At 40.5% G+C, this 18,357-nt stretch overlaps 3 protein-coding genes across 15 annotated transcripts in view; 2 read left to right on the top strand and 1 right to left on the bottom strand.

The window, feature by feature from the left end:
- The window catches only part of HAT1 (histone acetyltransferase 1), a 70,094-nt gene extending 69,136 nt beyond the window's left edge, over positions 1-958 (top strand). For all 4 annotated transcript variants that reach the window (XM_001146318.6, XM_063790588.1, XM_009443760.5 and 1 more), the window contains exon 11: positions 518-958. In XM_001146318.6, coding sequence (XP_001146318.3) covers positions 518-685 — 168 coding nt within the window. In that variant the 3' untranslated portion in view covers positions 686-958. The remainder of the gene's footprint in view (positions 1-517) is intronic.
- The window catches only part of SLC25A12 (solute carrier family 25 member 12), a 223,182-nt gene extending 206,083 nt beyond the window's left edge, over positions 1-17,099 (bottom strand). The window contains exon 1 of the mRNA XM_009443763.4: positions 16,973-17,099. Within this exon, the coding sequence (XP_009442038.1) occupies positions 16,973-16,990 (18 nt within the window). The 5' untranslated portion in view covers positions 16,991-17,099. The remainder of the gene's footprint in view (positions 1-16,972) is intronic.
- The window catches only part of METAP1D (methionyl aminopeptidase type 1D, mitochondrial), an 82,671-nt gene continuing 81,162 nt past the window's right edge, over positions 16,849-18,357 (top strand). For 2 of the 10 annotated variants that reach the window (XM_063790584.1, XM_063790586.1), the window contains exon 1: positions 17,249-17,303. Coding sequence is in view for 2 of the 10 variants with exons in the window: in XM_003309414.6 (XP_003309462.1) it covers positions 16,877-17,303 (427 nt within the window). In the remaining 8 variants the exon portion in view is untranslated. Of the gene's footprint in view, positions 17,354-18,357 lie in introns of all 10 variants that reach the window. The other 8 variants (XM_003309414.6, XM_063790580.1, XM_054679121.2 and 5 more) reach the window with 8 other exon arrangements.

The following is an 18,357-nucleotide window of genomic DNA, read 5'->3' on the forward strand; positions in this document are numbered from 1 at the left end:
ATATTTTTAAAGTATAGCAGTTTTCCATTTGTCTTTCTGAAACATTTCTAACAGTTTATGTTAAAATTAGCGTGTGGCCCGTAAGTACTTCACTGGGTGGAATTTAAAATGTAATTAATTAATGACTGAATAGTAAAATGAAGAATAATAGCACTTAATCTCAGTTGTCTTTCTTCAGCTGATGTCTTCTATCTATTAAGCAAATATTTGAGTGTCTATACTGCCCAGAGTTCTTTAAAGTTTTGGAGGGGGCTGCTAGTCACATGTCTATATTTACCATCATTTGACACAAATACCAGGTCTTCTTGTTAACTCTTTTTAGAGGGTTTGCAATTCATGGTTAACATTATGTTTAAGCTTCCTTAAAAAACAAAACAAAACAAAAAAAAAAACATTGTGGGACAAGTTTGGGCGTATTCATACTATTCTTATTTTTAACATTGGAGACTTAAAATTGTAAGACTATAAGGAAATATATTTGCTTTCTTCGTCTAACAAATAATTGTTTATCACTTAGAAAAAGCAGAGAGATCTTGCTAAGATGAGAAAATGTCTCAGACCAGAAGAACTGACAAACCAGATGAACCAAATAGAAATAAGCATGCAACATGAACAGCTGGAAGAGAGTTTTCAAGAACTAGTGGAAGATTACCGGCGTGTTATTGAACGACTTGCTCAAGAGTAAAGATTATACTGCTCTGTACAGGAAGCTTGCAAATTTTCTGTACAATGTGCTGTGAAAAATCTGATGACTTTAATTTTAAAATCTTGTGACATTTTGCTTATACTAAAAGTTATCTATCTTTAGTTGAATATTTTCTTTTGGAGAGATTGTATATTTTAAAATACTGTTTAGAGTTTATGAGCATATATTGCATTTAAAGAAAGATATAGCTTCTGAAATACTACTGCAATTGCTTCCCTTCTTAAACAGTATAATAAATGCTTAGTTGTGATATGTTAATGTGTGATGATATGATTCTTAAATACTTACGATAAACCTCATTCTTAAATACTTATCATTCCTTCCACACTTTGCTTCTAAGATCTTACATCTGACACCTTTAAAACATTTCTTTAAGGTTATCCTGGTAATTTTATTTTTTCAATATGATTTTTCTTTCTTTTTTAACTTTTAGATTCAGGGGTACATGTGGAGGTTTGTTACATAGGTAAACTAGTGTCTTGGGGGTTTCTTGTACAGATTATTTCAACACCCAGGTACTAGGCCTAGTATCCAATAGTTAATTTTTCTGCTATTCTCCCAACCTCCACCTTCAAGTAGGCCCCAGTACCTGTTGTTCCCTTCTTTGTGTCCATGTGTTCTCATCATTTACTCCCACTTGTTAAGTAAGAACATACAGTATTTGGTTTTCTGTGCCTGTGTTAGTTTGCTAAGGACAATGGCTTCCAGCTCCATCCATGTCCTGGCAAAATACATGATCTTGTTCTTTTTTATGACTGCATAGTATTCTGTGGTGTGTATATACCACATTTTCTTTATCCAATCTGTCACTGATGGACATTTAGGTTGATTCCATGTCTTTGCTGTTGTGAATAGTGCTGCAGTGAATGTTCGCATGCGTGTGTCTTTATGGTAGAATGATGATATTCCTCTGAGTATATACCTAGTAATGGAATTGCTGGGTCAAATGGTAGTTCTGTTTTTAGCTCTTTGAGGAATTGCCACACTGCTTTCCACAGTGGTTGGACTAATTTATACTTCCACCAACGGTTTATAAGTGTTCCCTTTTCTCCACTACCTTGCCGGCATCTGTTATTTTTTGACTTTAATAACAGCCATTCTGACTGGTGTAAGATGGTACCTCATTGTGGTTTTGATTTACATTTCTCTAATGATCAGTGGTATTGGGCTTTTACTCATATGCTTATTGGCTACACGTATGTCTTCTTTGAAAAGTGTCTGTTCACGTCTCTTTTTAATGGGGTTGTTTGTTTTTTTCCTTGTAGTTTAAGTTCTTATTGATTTTTCATAATAGGAAATGTTCTTAGTATAGGTTTTATTTTGTTTTAAATAAAATCCTATTAACTCTATTAACTGTTTGGGAAGGCAGGTAAGAGGGAAATCAAACTAGATACAGCCTAAAAGCCAAAATTTTGGCATCAAATATTATTTGAAGATAACTTAGAAGTTAGCATAAACATTCTATAAATAAAAATAGAAGATAGAAATCAGTGTATAAAATACAATTTACACACCATTATTAAAATATATCTTGTGTAAAGTGAGACGCCCATCTGTTCGGATTTGCTGTAAGGTTACCAAGGTATTGAAATACAGCAAGAAAAAATAATGACAAACTGCTTAATATAGTCTTGTTTTTAATGAAGTAGAGTATAAATAGATTGCTGGAAACAGAATCATTCAAAGTTTGAGATGTTTATAATGTATGCTAGTAAACAAGGTATTATATAACAAAAACAGGATGTAAGTTGAAATTTACTTTTAAAAATCTGATTTGATGGATGCTTGGGGCAGAATCCCAAGTTGGACAGGCATTATCTTGTCCTTTGATCAATTTCCATCCGTAAAATCTGTCAGAGAAGTAAAGTAACTGGTAGCCTCTGGACACAAAATAGCTGTGGCCAGCAGCATACCAACAGCACTACTGTTCCCTTAAAATGAGGGAGCTATAAAAGTTTCAAACCATCTCATCTTAGAAGCCTGTATATAGATAAAACTTGTTGACTTCTGAGAGATTGTATCTGTGTACATAATTTGCTACAGATAAAATGAACTAGTTCAGTTAAAATCCTTTCTGAAATGATATGAAAGCAATTTGTCTTTCATCTAAATCGGCTAATTTTTAATTTTTTTATTGACAGTTCACAGCTGATACTTAAAGATGAGCTCTGAAGAAAGCATCAATACCATCTAAACCAATTATCTTTCAAGATTTTTTTTTTTAATAAAAACCAGAAAGAAAATGTGATGCTGATTTTCCTATTGTTTGTTTGTTTTGAGACGAAGTCTCTGCTGCCTAGGTTGGAATGCAGCTCACTGCAACCTCTGCCTCCCGAGTTCAAGTAATTCTCCTGCCTCAGCCTCCCAAGTAGCTGGGATTACAGCCCTGAGCCACCATGCCCAGCTAATTTTTGTATTTTTAGTAGAGACAGAGTTTCACCATGTTGGCCAGGCTGGTCTTGAACTTCTGACCTCAAATGATCTGCCCTCGGCCTCCCAAAGTGCTGGGATTACAGGCGTTGAGCCACTGTGCCCGGCCTCTTACTTTTTCCCTGTCCTCTATAAATTGCGTTTTCTCTACATATATTTCCTTCTGAGCATCAGGTTTTTCATCTGTAAAACTGAGGTTGTACTAGAATGATCTCTAGGCTCACTCCCTCCCTGTTCTAGGTTCTGTGTTTGTCATTTTCATATCCTTTCTCCTTACCCTTATACTTTTATACTCAGTTGTGGGTGTAGATGTGGTATATGTCTAAAATAAAACACTTTTCTAAGTCACACAAGGATATTCATAGTTTATACGTGACATAGTTTGTGTGAGAAGGGAGGGAAAAAGGACTGTGTCCCTGATTGTCTCCAAATTACTGGGGCCCAGTTTGTTGTACCAGAGCCTTGTCTAGGCTGAAAATCTATCAGACCTTCCGATTGACTGCCATCTTTACCTACTAGAGAAGAGCTGGCAGCAAAGCTACTAAGGCCATATTTGATAACAAGATTAGAATCATACACCTGAGAGGTCAACTGATTTAATTCCTTAAATTCTTAAGTTCTTTTTCTTAGAATTTAAAAGCCAGTTTAACTATTAAATACTGATTTAATAAAGTACTCATAATACTTCCAAATAAAATTATTTTTGCATTTGTATATCTCTGTGTATATACTTGGAACATAGTAGTATATCTTTGTGCATGTATATATTTGTATCTGTGAAATCATTTCCTGGGAAATGTAGTTAACTGAGTTAAAGGATAAGAATATGTCTATGGCTCTATTACATAAACATGCCATATTTTGCAGAATCGTTAAAATACTACCCGATGTGAATGTATATACCAATTTTAACAGAATTTCAATGACGTGGGATGTTGTTTCCGTAGATAAAATATCTTATTTACATTTATTTTACTGGGAAGGTTGAATTGTGTGTGCGTGTGTAAAATCTTTTCCTTGATATGAATTACCTGTTTTTTAAAAAAATGTATGTTTTGCAGTCTACACTGTCAATTTATAAATGGACAGTAAATCCAGAGGCCACACTACAAGTAACTGGCAAAGCCAGGAATATACACTAGGCTCCTGACTTCTACTCCATCTCATCTTCCATCAAGTAGGCCAGCCAAGTAAGCATGCCAGCCCACTAGGCTGTTCTAAGAGGGACTTTTAGAGGAGCAAGTATTAGGAAAAGTATGTTTGGCCATGCACGGTGGCTAATGCCTGTAATCCCAACACTTTAGGAGGCCAAGGTGGGGGACTGCTTGAGGCCAGTAGTTCAAGACCAGCCTGGGCAACATGGCAAGCCCCCGTCTACAAAAAATTTAAAAATTAGGCTTGGTGGCCAACATAGCAAAACCCCGTCTCTACTAAAAATAAAAACAATTAGCTGGGCATGGTGGCAGGCGCCTATAATCCCAACTACTTGGGAAGCTGAGGGAGGAGAATCGCTTGAACCTGGGAGGCAGAGGTTGCAGTGAGCCGAGATTGCACCAGTGCACTCCAGCCCAGGGAACAGTGTGAGACTCCATCTCAAAACAAAACGAAAAGAAAAATTAGGCTTGGTAGTGCACACCTGTGGTGGTGCAAGCCAGGCTACTTGGGAGGCTGAGGCGGGAGGATCGCTTGAGTTTAGGAGTTCAAGGTTGCAGTTAGCTATGTTCACACCACCGTACTCCAGCCTGGGTGACAAAGCCAGACCCTGTCCTCTAAAAAAAAAAAAGAAAAAAAAAAAGCTGGACTTGGTGTCACATGCCTGTAGTCCCAGCTACTTATGAGGCTGAGGCAGGAGGATAGCTTGAGCCCAGGAGTTCAAGACTAGCCTAAGCAACGTAGAGAGACCCCCATCTCTAAAAATAAGAAAAAAGTAAAAAAACACAAAAAACCTTAAGAGTCTGTTTGATAGCAATGACTGAAATTATCAATGCCTCTTGAAATATAGCCTGAAGTTACTCTTCCTCTCAACATTTAATCTTCAACTTTTCTGTGTTCCCATATGCCTTTACATTTCTATTATAAATATTTCATTCTTGTTTTGTGAGGTGTGGAATTATACAGTGCATTTAGTTTACTCACTGAGTTGGGCAGAGCTGTGTTTACGTATATGTGATATTTCAATAGGAAGTATGCACATGGAAATAAAAAGCAACAGGGCATGCAGTGAAAATTTCCTCACTGCATTCCTCCAGAAACAACCAGTTATCAATATCTTATGTATCTTTCAGAGATAACATGCAAAAGGGAGCATGTATGTATATATATTTTTTATATACCATATGTATATGTGATGACCTACCACGTTTTCTAACTGCTTTTTTACTTTTGGGGATTATTTGAGCTATCTTGTTTAATGGCAGCATGGTATTCCATTGTGTGGATACATCATACATTACCAGTAACATATTTATGTTGTTTCCAATATTTTCCTTTACAAACAATGCTGCAATGCCTATTGTATATGTGCTATGCATACATATACAAGTATACCAATAGATGAAAGTCCTAGAAGTCATGGACATTAGTCTAACCTCACTCTTACAGTGACTCTACTACCTTTACAACAGTTAAAATTATCACCATAAACTAAGGTTGTGGGAACTTTATAATGTCCCAATTTGAATAAACTCTATGCAAACAGGAGCATATTGGACTTATCCAACCATCTCTTTCATGGCTAGAAATTTGAATTACCTTTTTTTTTGTTGTTAGAGACAGGGTCTCACGCTGTCATCCAGGCTGGAGTGCAGTGGCATGATCTCGGCTCATTGCATCCTCAGCCCCTCCAAGTAGCTGGGACCACAGGCAAGTGCCACCAGACCTGGCTAATTTTTATATATTTTTGTTGTTGTTGGTAGAGACAGGGTTTCACCATGTTGCCCAGGCTGGTCTCAAACTCCTGAGCTCAAGCGATCCACCCACCTCGGCCTCCCAAAATGGGATTACAGGCGTGAGCCACTGTGCCTGGCCTTATCTTAAATGCACAATGATTTGAATGGTTAGGCATATGCACCTTTCTGTTTATTCCTTTAGTCTTGCTTAGCTCTTCTCAAACCTTTGCATCCTTAAGAATCACTGTATTTCCGGGTGTCTCAGCTTCAGTCCTACTGACATTTTGGGCCAGATAATTTTTTCTTGTGTGGGGCCGACCTATGTATTGTGGGATGTTTAACAGCATCCCTGGCTTCTACCCACTAAGATGCCAGTAGTGCCACCCCCACCACTAGTTGTGACAACCAAATATGTCTCTAGATATGTCCTGTGGGGAGCAAAATCATCCTTCATTGAGAATCATTGTTCTATGGGATTGAATATCCATCTACTTTAAGCACTATTTTTTTAAAATTATGTAACATATACTTAGTAAAAAAAAAATCAATGCAGTCATGGGCTTTCTAAGTAAAAATTAAAAATTTAAAATCTATGAAAGTATTTGATGAGGAATAAACTGCCCTCCCACACCGCCACCCAATTCACTTCTTTACAATTACTTTTACCAGTTTCTCTTTTATCCCCCAGATTTATCAGTCTACAAATGTCCATTTCTATTACAAACACAAATATTGATATACTACATGCAGTACTCTGAGTATCTTTTCCAGTTAATGCATATCTCTACCAGTACATGTTATTTCAGTTCTCAACACCTTAATTCTAAACAACTGTATAATATTCCATAGCTCGATGTCAATGTTTGACCCAATACTGTATTAAAGGACATTTAGGTTGTTTCCTATCTTCTACTACAAGCAATGCTGCAGCAAATAGCCTTTTGTATACACCATTTTGTATATTTGGGAGTGTGTATGTAGGATAAGTAGTGATTGAATCGCTGAGTGAAAAGGTATGGACATTGTACATTTTGGTAGATTTTGCAAATATTTGAGACAGAAGGAAATTTTTTTTTTTTTTTTTTTGAGACGGAGTCTTGCTCTGTCGCCCAGGCTGGAGTACAGTTGCACGATCTCGGCTCACTGCAAGCTCCGCCTCCTAGGTTCACGCCATTCTCCTGCCTCAGCCTCCCGAGTAGCTGGGACTACAGGTGCCCGCCACCATGCCCGGCTAATTTTTTGTATTTTTAGTAGAGACGGGGTTTCACCATGTTAGCCAGGATGGTCTCGATCTCCTGACTTCGTGATCCACCTGCCTTGGCCTCCCAAAGTGCTGGGATTACAGGCGTGAGCCACAGTGCCTGGCCAACGAAGGAAAATTTGAATATGGACACAATTGGTAAGGAATTTTGTTAATTTTCATAGTCGTGATAATGGTACTGTCATTATGTAGGACAATGTCTTTATTCCTGAGAGTCACATGCCTTAGCATTTAGGAGCAAAGAGTCATGACATTTGTAGCTTACATTCAAATGGTCCAGAAAAATATGTTTGTGTATTGGGGCGTGTGTGTGTGTGTGTGTGTGTGTGTATAAAGCAAATGTGACAAAGTTTGTAAAAGTGTTGAATATAAGTGGAATTAAATACAGGTGTTCTCAGTATGGTTCTTTCAGCCTGTATGACTCATTGATTGATTGACTGGCAAGGTCCTGGTCTGTCACCCAGGCTGGATTGCAGAGGTGCAATCTTGGCTCACTGCAACCTCCACCTCCTGGGCTCAAACAATCCTCCCACCTCAGCCTCCCAAATACCTGGGACCATAGGTGCACACTACAATGCCCAGCTAATTTTATATATACATATATTTTTGGGGGTGGCAGAGGTATAAATGGAGTTTCGCCATGTTGCCTAGGCTAGTCTCGAACTCCTGGGCTCAAGCGATCAGCCTGCCTCGGCCTCCCAAAGTACTGGAATTACAGGTGTCAGCCATTCTGCCCGACCTGCTCTATCTTTTTAAGTGTTTAAAATAAAAACTGGGTAAGAAAAGACATATCATATATGAAAGAACAGTATGAAAAAGGAAAAAATCAGCGAGTAGGAAAGAGCTCTGAGAAATTAAAAATGATTGCTCTAACTCAAGCGGCAGAAAGACTGAGCTATAAAGTTGAGGGAATTTCCGAGAACATCAAAAAGAGAGACAGAAAATATGAGAAAAGAAGATAAAACAGAGGATCAGTGTGGGAAATTCAATAACCAATAATTTTCGTTTCGGAGAGGAAGAGCAAACAGAACATAACCAAAGGAAGAGGATAATGCCTCAAAGTTGAAGAAATGAATCTTCAGACTATAAGAGCTCCCTGAAGTTTGAGCAGCGTTACTAACATTTACTGAGCACTTTCTATTGTTGGCTAAGCACTTGCATGAGTTATCTCAATTCTCATTAACAACCCTCTGAGGTACTTGGTATCCTCAAGTGAGGCCTAGGAAGGTTATCTTCACCAAGGTCACACAGCTAGTAAGAGGCAGAGCTGGAAATTTGGCCCATGCAATATGACTCACTTAGATTCTCAACCACTGTACCGCTACCACTTACCTAAAAAGATCGACTCACAGGCCAAATTATTAAGTTCAGAATCCACAGCATAAAATTAAGATCCTGAATGCTTTCACAGGGGAAAACACAGACAACCTGGGAGAGGAAGGGGGATTCCGCATTAGAGTTTATCAGCCATACTGCATGTTGAAAGATAATGGAACAATATCTTCAAAGCTCTGATGCTGAATTGTTTTGTTTGTTTGTTTGTTTTTGACACGGAGTCTTGCTCTGTCACCCAGGCTGGAGTACAGTGGCACAATCTCAGCTCACTACAACCTCCGCCTTCTTGGGTACAAGCGGTTCTCCTGCCTCAGCCTCCTGAGTAGCTGGGACTACAAGCGCATGCCACCATGCCTGGCTAATTTTTGTATTTTCAGTAGAGATAGGATTTTGCCATGTTGGCCAGGCTGGTCTTGAACTCCTGACCTCAGGTGATCTGCCCGCCTCAGCCTCCCAAAGTGCTGGGATTACAGGCATAAGCCACTGCACCCGACCTATTGCTTTTCATTGTAAACCTTTTTATAATTGTATGGTTATTTTTTCACTATATATGTCTTTGATATAAAAATCTGTTTAATATTACTACAGGTATATTGTTCTGCCACTGAAGCTCCATATTACTGTCAAATAAAATAAAACTGTAAATCCAGGAAATTTTTTAAATAAATGTTTACCTAAAGCAACCAAGTGGCACCCTTAAACAATGAAATCGTGCTCTGCCTGACTTCGACCAGGCAGAATTCACCAAAAGATACTGAAGAGCTTTCTTTGGGAAAAAAAAAAAAAGCAATACTCAATTCTTTTCTTAGGAAACTGATTATCAAAGGAATCATAATATACCATGTACTTACCTGGTAAAAGACCAATCTGGAAAAAATTTGTTATCAAAGCAAATTGTCTCCATCTTTGATACACTGGTTTTACGAGTCAGTAGACACTGGATGTACAACCAAAGCTCTGAAAAACATACTTCATAATTTTTTGGGCTTCCCATTAACCCAGTGGAGAAATATAATGCAATAAAAGTATAATATCATCATTTATGAATATCTGCTGAGCTCTTGTGTGTAAGACGCTGCAAGGAGTGCTGTACTAATGTAAAAAAAAAGTTTTTAAAAACCTCCAGTGTTAAAATATATACAGGCTTGAAATGGAATAAATCTTCTATAACCTCCCTGGGTCTCACTGTCTTTATCTTAAAATTAGAAGGGGTAGGGTTAGAGTTGTATTAGGTGATCTTGAAGCCATTTCTAGTTCTTCAACCATATTCTCGCTCCTCCATCTTAATAAAAGACTAGTTGGAAAATGTGCTTTAGACTCTCAGTTCACCTGGACAGCTCGTTACATGTTTAATTAATAATTTTGGCAGGTGAATCTGTGCGGAAGTCTTGGGCTGGATGTGTGTGTTTGCCCGGCTCTCTGAATCCCCTTTTGTGAAGGCCGTGGTGCTACCACAGAGAGGCCTGTTTGCTGTCTGCTCCTAGAGCAGCTGCTGCTTTCTTCCTTTATCCTTTATCAAGCAAAAGAAAATGCAGTGATGTTTGTGTGTGCTTCAGATGAGGAGAATGCACTCCACACAGGTTATTCTCTGGGTTAAAGTGGATGGGGTGAGCACAGAGGAGCTCAGTTCAATGGGAAGAGAGGTCGTGGCAGCATCTGCCCTCTTGTTTGTTTCAACAGTTTCAGTCTTGAATATAGAATGTGTTCAGTGAGAGGCAAGCAGAAGAAGTTAAAAAATGCACTACTGCTTAGTTTCTCAGCCAGTTTGGGGAGTGGAGGTGGAGAGTGGGAGGGGAGAAAGGGACATACAGCTAGTTTTCTCTTTCTATTATTAAATCCCTTCTTATTTCATGATCTCCACTTCAGAGATTCTTATTGCAGTCTCTTTTGTGTAACTGCTAACTGACTAAGGAACACTATTTCATACTTATATGCAGGAAGTGGCAAAATTACAAACATTTTCAACCCCTGATATTAATGATCAAACTGCTTTCCATAGGCACTGGCCTCACACAGTCCTACAGGACCAAATATTTTAAACCAAAACCACTAAGAACGTAACAGCAAACATAGAACCATAAATATAGCAAAAGAGTAAACAAAGATGGAAAAATATGGGAAGATAACCAATATCATCACTTCATGAGGGAAAGGGAAAAAAGCCACAAGAAAATAAGTAATTTTACAAGAGAGAGAAAAATAAAAGAAAGAAGAGAAACAGATGCAGAGTGAAGGCAAAAGGAAGAGAGAGAATGCACAGTAGACTGCAATAAAGACATGAATAATATTGTGCGTTCCTATGCTTTTGCGTGTGACTTGCCTAGTCTGCTGTCTTTTATTCTATATACCTGTGTGACTGGTCGTGATAAAAATGGGTATCTTCCCTTTGAAAGTCCAGCAAATAGTGCCGGGCACAGTGGCTCACGCCTGTAATCCCAGCACTTTGGAAGGCTAAGGTGGCAGCATCACTTGAGCCCAGGAGTTTGAGACTAGCCTAGGCAACATAGTGAGACCCAGTCTCTACAAAATATAGAAAAATTAGCCATGTGTGGTGGTGTGTGCCTGTAGTTCCAGCTACTCAGAAGGCTGAGGCAGGAGGATCACTTGACCCCAGGAGGTTGAGACTGCAGTAAGCCATGATCGTGCCACCACACTCCAGTGTGGGTGACAGATGAGACCCTGTCTCAAAAAATAAAAAAAAAGGCCAGCAAATGAGTATAGGCATAGAAAAAAAGTCCAGATGAATGAATATACATCAATTTGTTAACAGTAATTACCTGAATGTGAGGGACTTCTATTTTCTATATTACACGTTTCTCTCTCTCTCTTTTTTTTTTTTTTGGAATGTTTTTCAAAGAGCACATATTTGAAGGAAGGAGATTAAATAGGTATAATTTCCTGGGAACTTAGATAATTAGAGTTCACCATTTTCCTCAGTTCCTGGCAGCCAGGGATGGCTACAATCTGTGACCCCTGGCATTGCTCCATGGGGCTTATAGTCAAGAGGGTACAATTTGGTCTTGTTTTATGGACAATCTTGTGAGCATGTTAGTCTCTTCCAATTTGTTTCTTAAGAACAAATTGGAAAGCTGAGACTAATTCAAGGTCAGGGAAGCCTTGTCCCTCAAGCCTGCACAGTTCGTTTCCAATTTGTTTCTTGAGAATAAAGACAGTATCATATCTCCTTGGAGCTTAGAGTAGCACTTACATATTTATTGATTGGTTGATTGCTAGATTCGCTTGGGAATTTGTTGCCTTTTCCCCCTATTCTGAATGGAATCTTCATTCTCTAGAAGTGTATAAGCAGGAACTACCTTTCCAGGCATTGGCAGTTTGGGAATGGATGGCAGCCTCTAATGGTTCACACTTTGATTTAGATTCCATGAGGCAATTGCACACTTCTGCTTTAACCCAACACTCAGAGTCAGTCCCAAGACTGACTCAAGTCAGTCCCAAGGTCAGGGAAGCCTTGTCCCTCAAGCCTGCACAGTTCCCAAGCCAACTCTGACCGAAGCAGGCAGTATTATCAGAAAGCTTTAATGCACCAGTGAGAAGGGTCTGGGACCATCTCCATGCTCTTCCCTATAGCCGTCCCTTCCCTTCCCTCGCTCCCTCAGCTCCTGCCACGATTCTAGATGGGCTACTGCTCCAACAATGGATATGTTACTATGTTGGAATGTTACTGCTGTTTTTACATCTCCTATAACATCTTTTAAGCCAAAGCGTTGGACAAACTTGAAACGAATGCTAGCCAGACTGGGCCTGATATCAACAACTTCCTTGGGGCAATGTTTTGGTCTTACCCTACAGTTAAGTTAGCCCTGTCTGGTCCCATTCTACTCCCCTTCCCTTGACAGACTGCTCAGGAGGTTGCAGCATGCTATTTGCTGAGCCCATTTGGATTATGCCTATAAATGGCTCTAGATCCCTGAAATCCTCAGAATTTCAGTATGGGAGAGGCTCAGGTAGGGCAATCCCATTAGGAAGGGGTGGGGCTTAAAGTATTATTTGCATAGGAATTATATGACTGGGAAAATGTCATTAGACTAATAAAAAATGAGAGTGGCAGGAGGATCACATGCAACTAACATCCTCCTCCTCTTGTCCTGGCTCCCTCTTGGCACTGCTAAAGATCAAGGAACAGGGCACAAACAGCAAAGAGAAATCCACTTGATTTTCCACAACTGTCTCACATATGGCATTACTTTTCCTCGCAAAACATGGAATATTTACACATTTTCTCTAACAGTACCCTTAGATTACTCAGTAACATATTCATGATTGTCTCAAATGATTGGTATAGGAAACATGACATTCTGCCAGCAAGTTAGTTGAGAGTGCCCTAGAAACTGTCTGCCTGAACCTATAATCATTCAAACATAGACCCTAACTTTAGAGGGGCCCAATCAGCTACTAAGACAGATCTTTGTTGTACATGCAGCTTATGTTTATGCAGGACTCCTAGTTCCTGAAAAGAATGTTCATTTGACTTAAAATATGTAAACAAGTAGCATACCAACATATTAAAATTAGAGAAACTAGAGGCCAAGATCGGAGATTCTTCTCCAACCACAGAGTTGCTAAGAAATGATCGTGAAATCACATCAAAAGGCTAACTTTACGGATTCAGATGGCAAAACAAAGAGGCAGGGTCAGGAAGGGAGAATGAGGCCCCTGGGTCTAGATGACAACTGCGCTGAAGCTGTGTGGTCCCAGGGTACCAGTTTCCCCCAGCAGCCACATTATATCAGTTAATCTTACAACGTATTCATATAAAACAGCTTTTTATTAGAGATATGTAAGCACCTTGGCCCCTATTTCATGGTTTGTGCTCTTTCTTTTCTTTCCTTCCTTCCTTCCTTCTTTCTTTCCTTCCTTCTTTCCTTCCCTTCCTTCCTTCTTTCTTTCCTTCCTTCCTTGCTTCCTTCCTTCCTTCCTTCCTCCCTCCCTCCCTCTCTCTCTCTCTCTCTCTTTCTTTCTTTTGACAGAGTCTCACTCTGTCGCCCAGGATGGACTGCAGTGACACCATCCCGGCCCACTGCAACCTCCGCCTCCAGGGTTTAAGCTATTCTCCTTGCCTCAGTCTCCCGAATAGCTAGGATTACAAATGCCCGCCCCATACCCGGCTAATTTTTGCATCTTTTAGTAGAGATGGGGTTTTGCCATGTTGGCCAGGCTGATCTTGAACTCCTGACCTCAGGTGATCTGCCCACCTCGGCCTCTCAAAATGCTGGGATTACAGGCATAAGCCACCACACCCAGCCTGTGTTTTCAAATATCTTATAGTAATCCTAATATATACATATAAAAATCTAAACTTGTGAGACAAATTACAAGATGATGTTATTTACTATAAGAGAAACATTTTTAAAAAATTATTTACTTCATGTCACATAATCCCTTAGAGCATTTAAAAATGCAAATATTCAATTAAAAATTCAATACATACATTACAGAACCTGCATAATTTAACTTTTATTACAAACTATATACAAATTTAGACACACTCATGGTATAAGTCTATAATATTAAGTTCAAGAAGGAGGAAGGAAAACTGGGTTTTTCAAAAATATGCATATCGGAATTTATTTGATTTATATCTTTTATAAATAAAAAGATTTTAAAAGATGTGAATAAGACATGATCTTTTGAAAATCAAGGTAAAGACCTATAAAATAATAATCACAATCAAAATATTTTAACATTCAAGAATGAATTTTTGGACATAAACTGAAGGTATTAAGTTATCCTTTATTTCTTGAACCCTGGTTTTGAAAAGTTATTCAACTTTTTTTTTTTGAGACAGAGTCTTGCTCTGTTGCCCAGGCTACAGTGCAGTGGCACAATCACAGCTCACTGCAGCCTCAAACTCCTGGGCTCAAGCGCTCCTCCTGCCTCAGCCTCCCAAGTAGCTGGGACTATATGCATGTGCCACCACATCTAGCTAGTTTGTAAATTTTTTGTAGACACGGGGTCTCACTGTGTTGCCCAGCCGGGTCTCCAACTCCTGGGCTCAAGCAATCCTCCTGCCTTGGCTTCCCAAAGTGTTGGAATTACAGGTGTGAGCCACTGCACCCGGCCGAATTATTCAATTTTTTATTCAAGAATCCTAAGTACAAAATCTGACTAATGGTAAGAATTCAAATCAGTGAAGTGCCATAATATAATTAACCTTCATTTCACAGATAGGAGCACGGACAGAAATGGAGTAGAGAAGTGACTCAGTAGCGGTTACTCATCTAAATAAAAGCACTCTAATGCTCAAGATCACAGAATGTTAAAATTGCAAGGGATCCTAGATATCAGTCATCTAGCCCTTTATCTTGTTGGTCACTATGTATATATCCCTTTTTTTTTTTTTTTTTTGAGAGAATCTTCCTCTGTGGCACAGGCTGGAGTGCAGTGGCAGGATCTCGGCTCACTGTAAACTCTTGCCTCCCAGGTTCAAGTGATTCTCCTGCCTTAGCCTCTGAGTAGCTGGGATTGCAGGCGTGCGCCACCATGCCTGGCTAATTTTTGTATTTTTAGTAGAGACAGGTTTCACCATGTTGCCCAAGCTGGTCTCGAATTCCTGACCTCAAGTGATCTGCCTGCGTTCGCCTCCCAAAGTGCTGGGATTACAGGCATGAGCCACCACACCCAGCCTATATCCCATAAATTGATGGTTTTGGCGGACATGTGCTGGCAGCTTTTAACCCTTCTGCGGTGAGAAGGATGTGTATGAGAGAAGCCAGATCCAGGGTCAGTGGATGAGCTATCACCTGTGCAAGTTCATATTTGCTTCATTTCTAGCTCATCCCAGATATCTACATTCCATGCCGAACTTATTGAGGATTTCCTCACTGGATTCCACTACTGCTGGTGCCACCTGGGTCCTCATAGTGTTTCCTTTTCCTTTTAGTTGTAGGGGAATAAAGCATTCATTTATTTTCCAAGGGTTGGCTGAGTTAAGTCACATGAACATGTGTTCTATTTCAGATGGGTTTGAAACTAGGCTTGATGCCTTAAGGAATAGGGACGTCTAGATTTCTTTTTTCTGTACACTTCTTAAGACTCTGTGGCCAGCTAACTCTCAGGCTCCTTTGCTGCACTCAGCTTGCTGGCCTCAGTTACACAGAGGACAGATTTGCCACATTCAAAAATGCTCTCCCTGGAATTGAAATGAGTTTGCAAAAGGTAGGAGTACATTTTATTCTCACTCTTGTGCATCTTATTTACCCTGATGGAAAGCATTACTTCTCTCTATCTTTCAAGGTGACCCAAAAGCATCCAAAACCAGGTTTTCCAGAATTATAGCATGTGTCCTCTAATGAAATGCCAACATTCACTCTCTTTAAAAGTAAAAATATCAAGATTATATAGTCATTAAAAAGAATAAGTCTGAACTAAGTGTTCTAAGATTTGATGCCTATGATGACTGGAATGGAAAAAGCAAGTCATATGATTCTATTTAAAATACTTACATTTGCCTGTGTGTAAAAGGCAAAGATCTCAATTGAGCACACGGTGGTTAACTGGGGAGTGGGACTATGGTATGTACAGAGGGCGAGGAAGGGGCTTGCACTTGTTCCTTATTTCTGAATTGTTCTGAATTGTCTAGATTATTCACTGAGTGTGTAGTGCTTAAAAATTAATTAGAAGACATCACACACATTCACTGAGAATCCTAATCAATCTTCACTGCATTTAAAGTCTGGAAACGGTTACATTCTCAGTTTGACTGGTTTCATGCAGTGTTCAATTGCTTCACCTGACATTCCTCGGGTATCGGGTTCTGTGCCGGGCACGGAGGCTACTAAGATGAATAACACCTGGTCCATGACAGGATGGCATCTACCCCAGAACACAGGTAAGAGAGACAGTGAATTTGGTAAAAATGGGCACCGTCATCAGTAGGCATACATCAGCTCCCTCATCTGATTCACAATTGGCCTTCTGTAGGCTTCTTCTCTTGGCAATGCAATTGGCAGGCGTCATCCTTTTATACTTAAACTCCAAATTTAGGATTAAGACTCCAGTTAATACTGCCAAGCAGAAGGCGTCCTTGGAGAAAGAGAAGTCTCCTGAACATACCCACTGGGGTACCTAGAATAGATTTTGCAGCGACACAGAGATCCTGTGTTGTCTGGAGTCTCTGCTGAGTAATGTAGATTCTGGGACAGCAAAAGGGAAGCTGGTGACTTTGAACCAAATTTTACCTTTCAACTGAATCCAGGGGAATAATTTGCAACAGAGTGGCAGACGATACAAAGTGCTATGTTGAACACTAGATTGTGCTTTATTTTTTCCGCCCAACTTCACGTTTCCATGCACCAAAATGTTGATGCTATAAATATTGGATGCCACGCTTACCTGACAGGCTTCTTCCATCCCACCTGGGCGCGGGGGCTCAGAGCGAGCGCGCGAGCCGCGGCTGGAGCCCGCCTCTCGCGGCTGGAGAGGACTCAGCCGGCCGCGGGTTCTGCTGCTTGCCCGGGTGCCCTAGCCGCTTCCCAGCCAGGGCTCCCGCAGTCAGCCCCGCGCGCGCACGCGCGCTCCCCTCGGGCGGCCTCGACGCCTCAGGGCTTCGGCAGGGCTGCGACTGGCCGGCTCCAGCGGGCGGGGCGGCGAGCGAGTGCTCGCGGCCACGTGACCGACGCCAACATGGCGGCGCCCAGTGGGGTCCACCTGCTCGTCCGCAGAGGTAAGCCCGTGGAGGAGAGCCCCGTGAGGGTTCACACGGTTGCTCACTAGGTACGCACCCGGGTCCCAAGGGATGCACACCCGCGCTCAGACTTCTCGGCGCACACGACTGTACTTTCAGTGTTTACGAACACACGCAGGCACACACGATGACACATTCACACACCACAGGATCACACGTACAAATTTGTTCACTGATCACCCGCCTAGAACACGTCACCACGTGGCATCTTTTCGCAATTACTCCTTGAGATTTGCGGGCCATTGTCTGAAGTTTTTTTCCCCAACTTCGGTTGTATCATTAGTGTAACCAACATTTATTCTGTATGCCGAGCGAGGAAACCTATGGTAATTCTGAAATGCATCTGGACACCCGGTTCCCTTCCCTAGAGCTTTTATGCAGGCGTGCTTTTTGGGGACTTGCAAAATGTGATGGTTTTCTTCCAGTGACTTAAAGTTAAGAAGATAAGAAAGGATGTCTGGGTAGTTCTAAGTAGGTTTTATCCTGCGTGAGTGTTGAGATTTTAGTAAATATACAAATGCCTTTGCAGCAGAATTGGGGAAATCTTTGTTGGATTTGAACTAGGTGCTGAATCTTTGTTGGAAAGAACTAGAAAGTTTTTCCAAGGACGGGGGAAGAGGAAAACTATCATATTTTGAGGAGCTACTTAAGCGTCAGGCATGTAGGAACAGTTTTGTGAGGTAAATATTATTTTCATAGTAACAGCTACTGTTTATTAAGTGCCTTTTAAGTACACGATACTGTGTTAAGCGCCTTACATATGCTTGCTTCCTTTTAAAACTCAATGAATGAGACCCCGTCTCTACAAAAAATTTTAAAAATTAGTCGGGCGTGGTGGCACATGCCTGTAGTCTCAGCTATTCTGGAGGTTGAGGTGGTAGGATCGCTTGAGCCTGGGAGGTCAAGAGGCTGCAGTGAGCCGTGATCGTACCACTGAACTCCAGACTTGGCAATAGAGCCAGACCCTGCCTCAAAAACAAAAACAAAAACCCAGTGAGTTAGGAATTATTTTCTCTTTGCAGAAGGGAAAAGT

This window comes from Pan troglodytes, chromosome 13, assembly GCF_028858775.2.
Source record: "Pan troglodytes isolate AG18354 chromosome 13, NHGRI_mPanTro3-v2.0_pri, whole genome shotgun sequence".
Lineage (NCBI taxonomy): Eukaryota > Metazoa > Chordata > Mammalia > Primates > Hominidae > Pan > Pan troglodytes.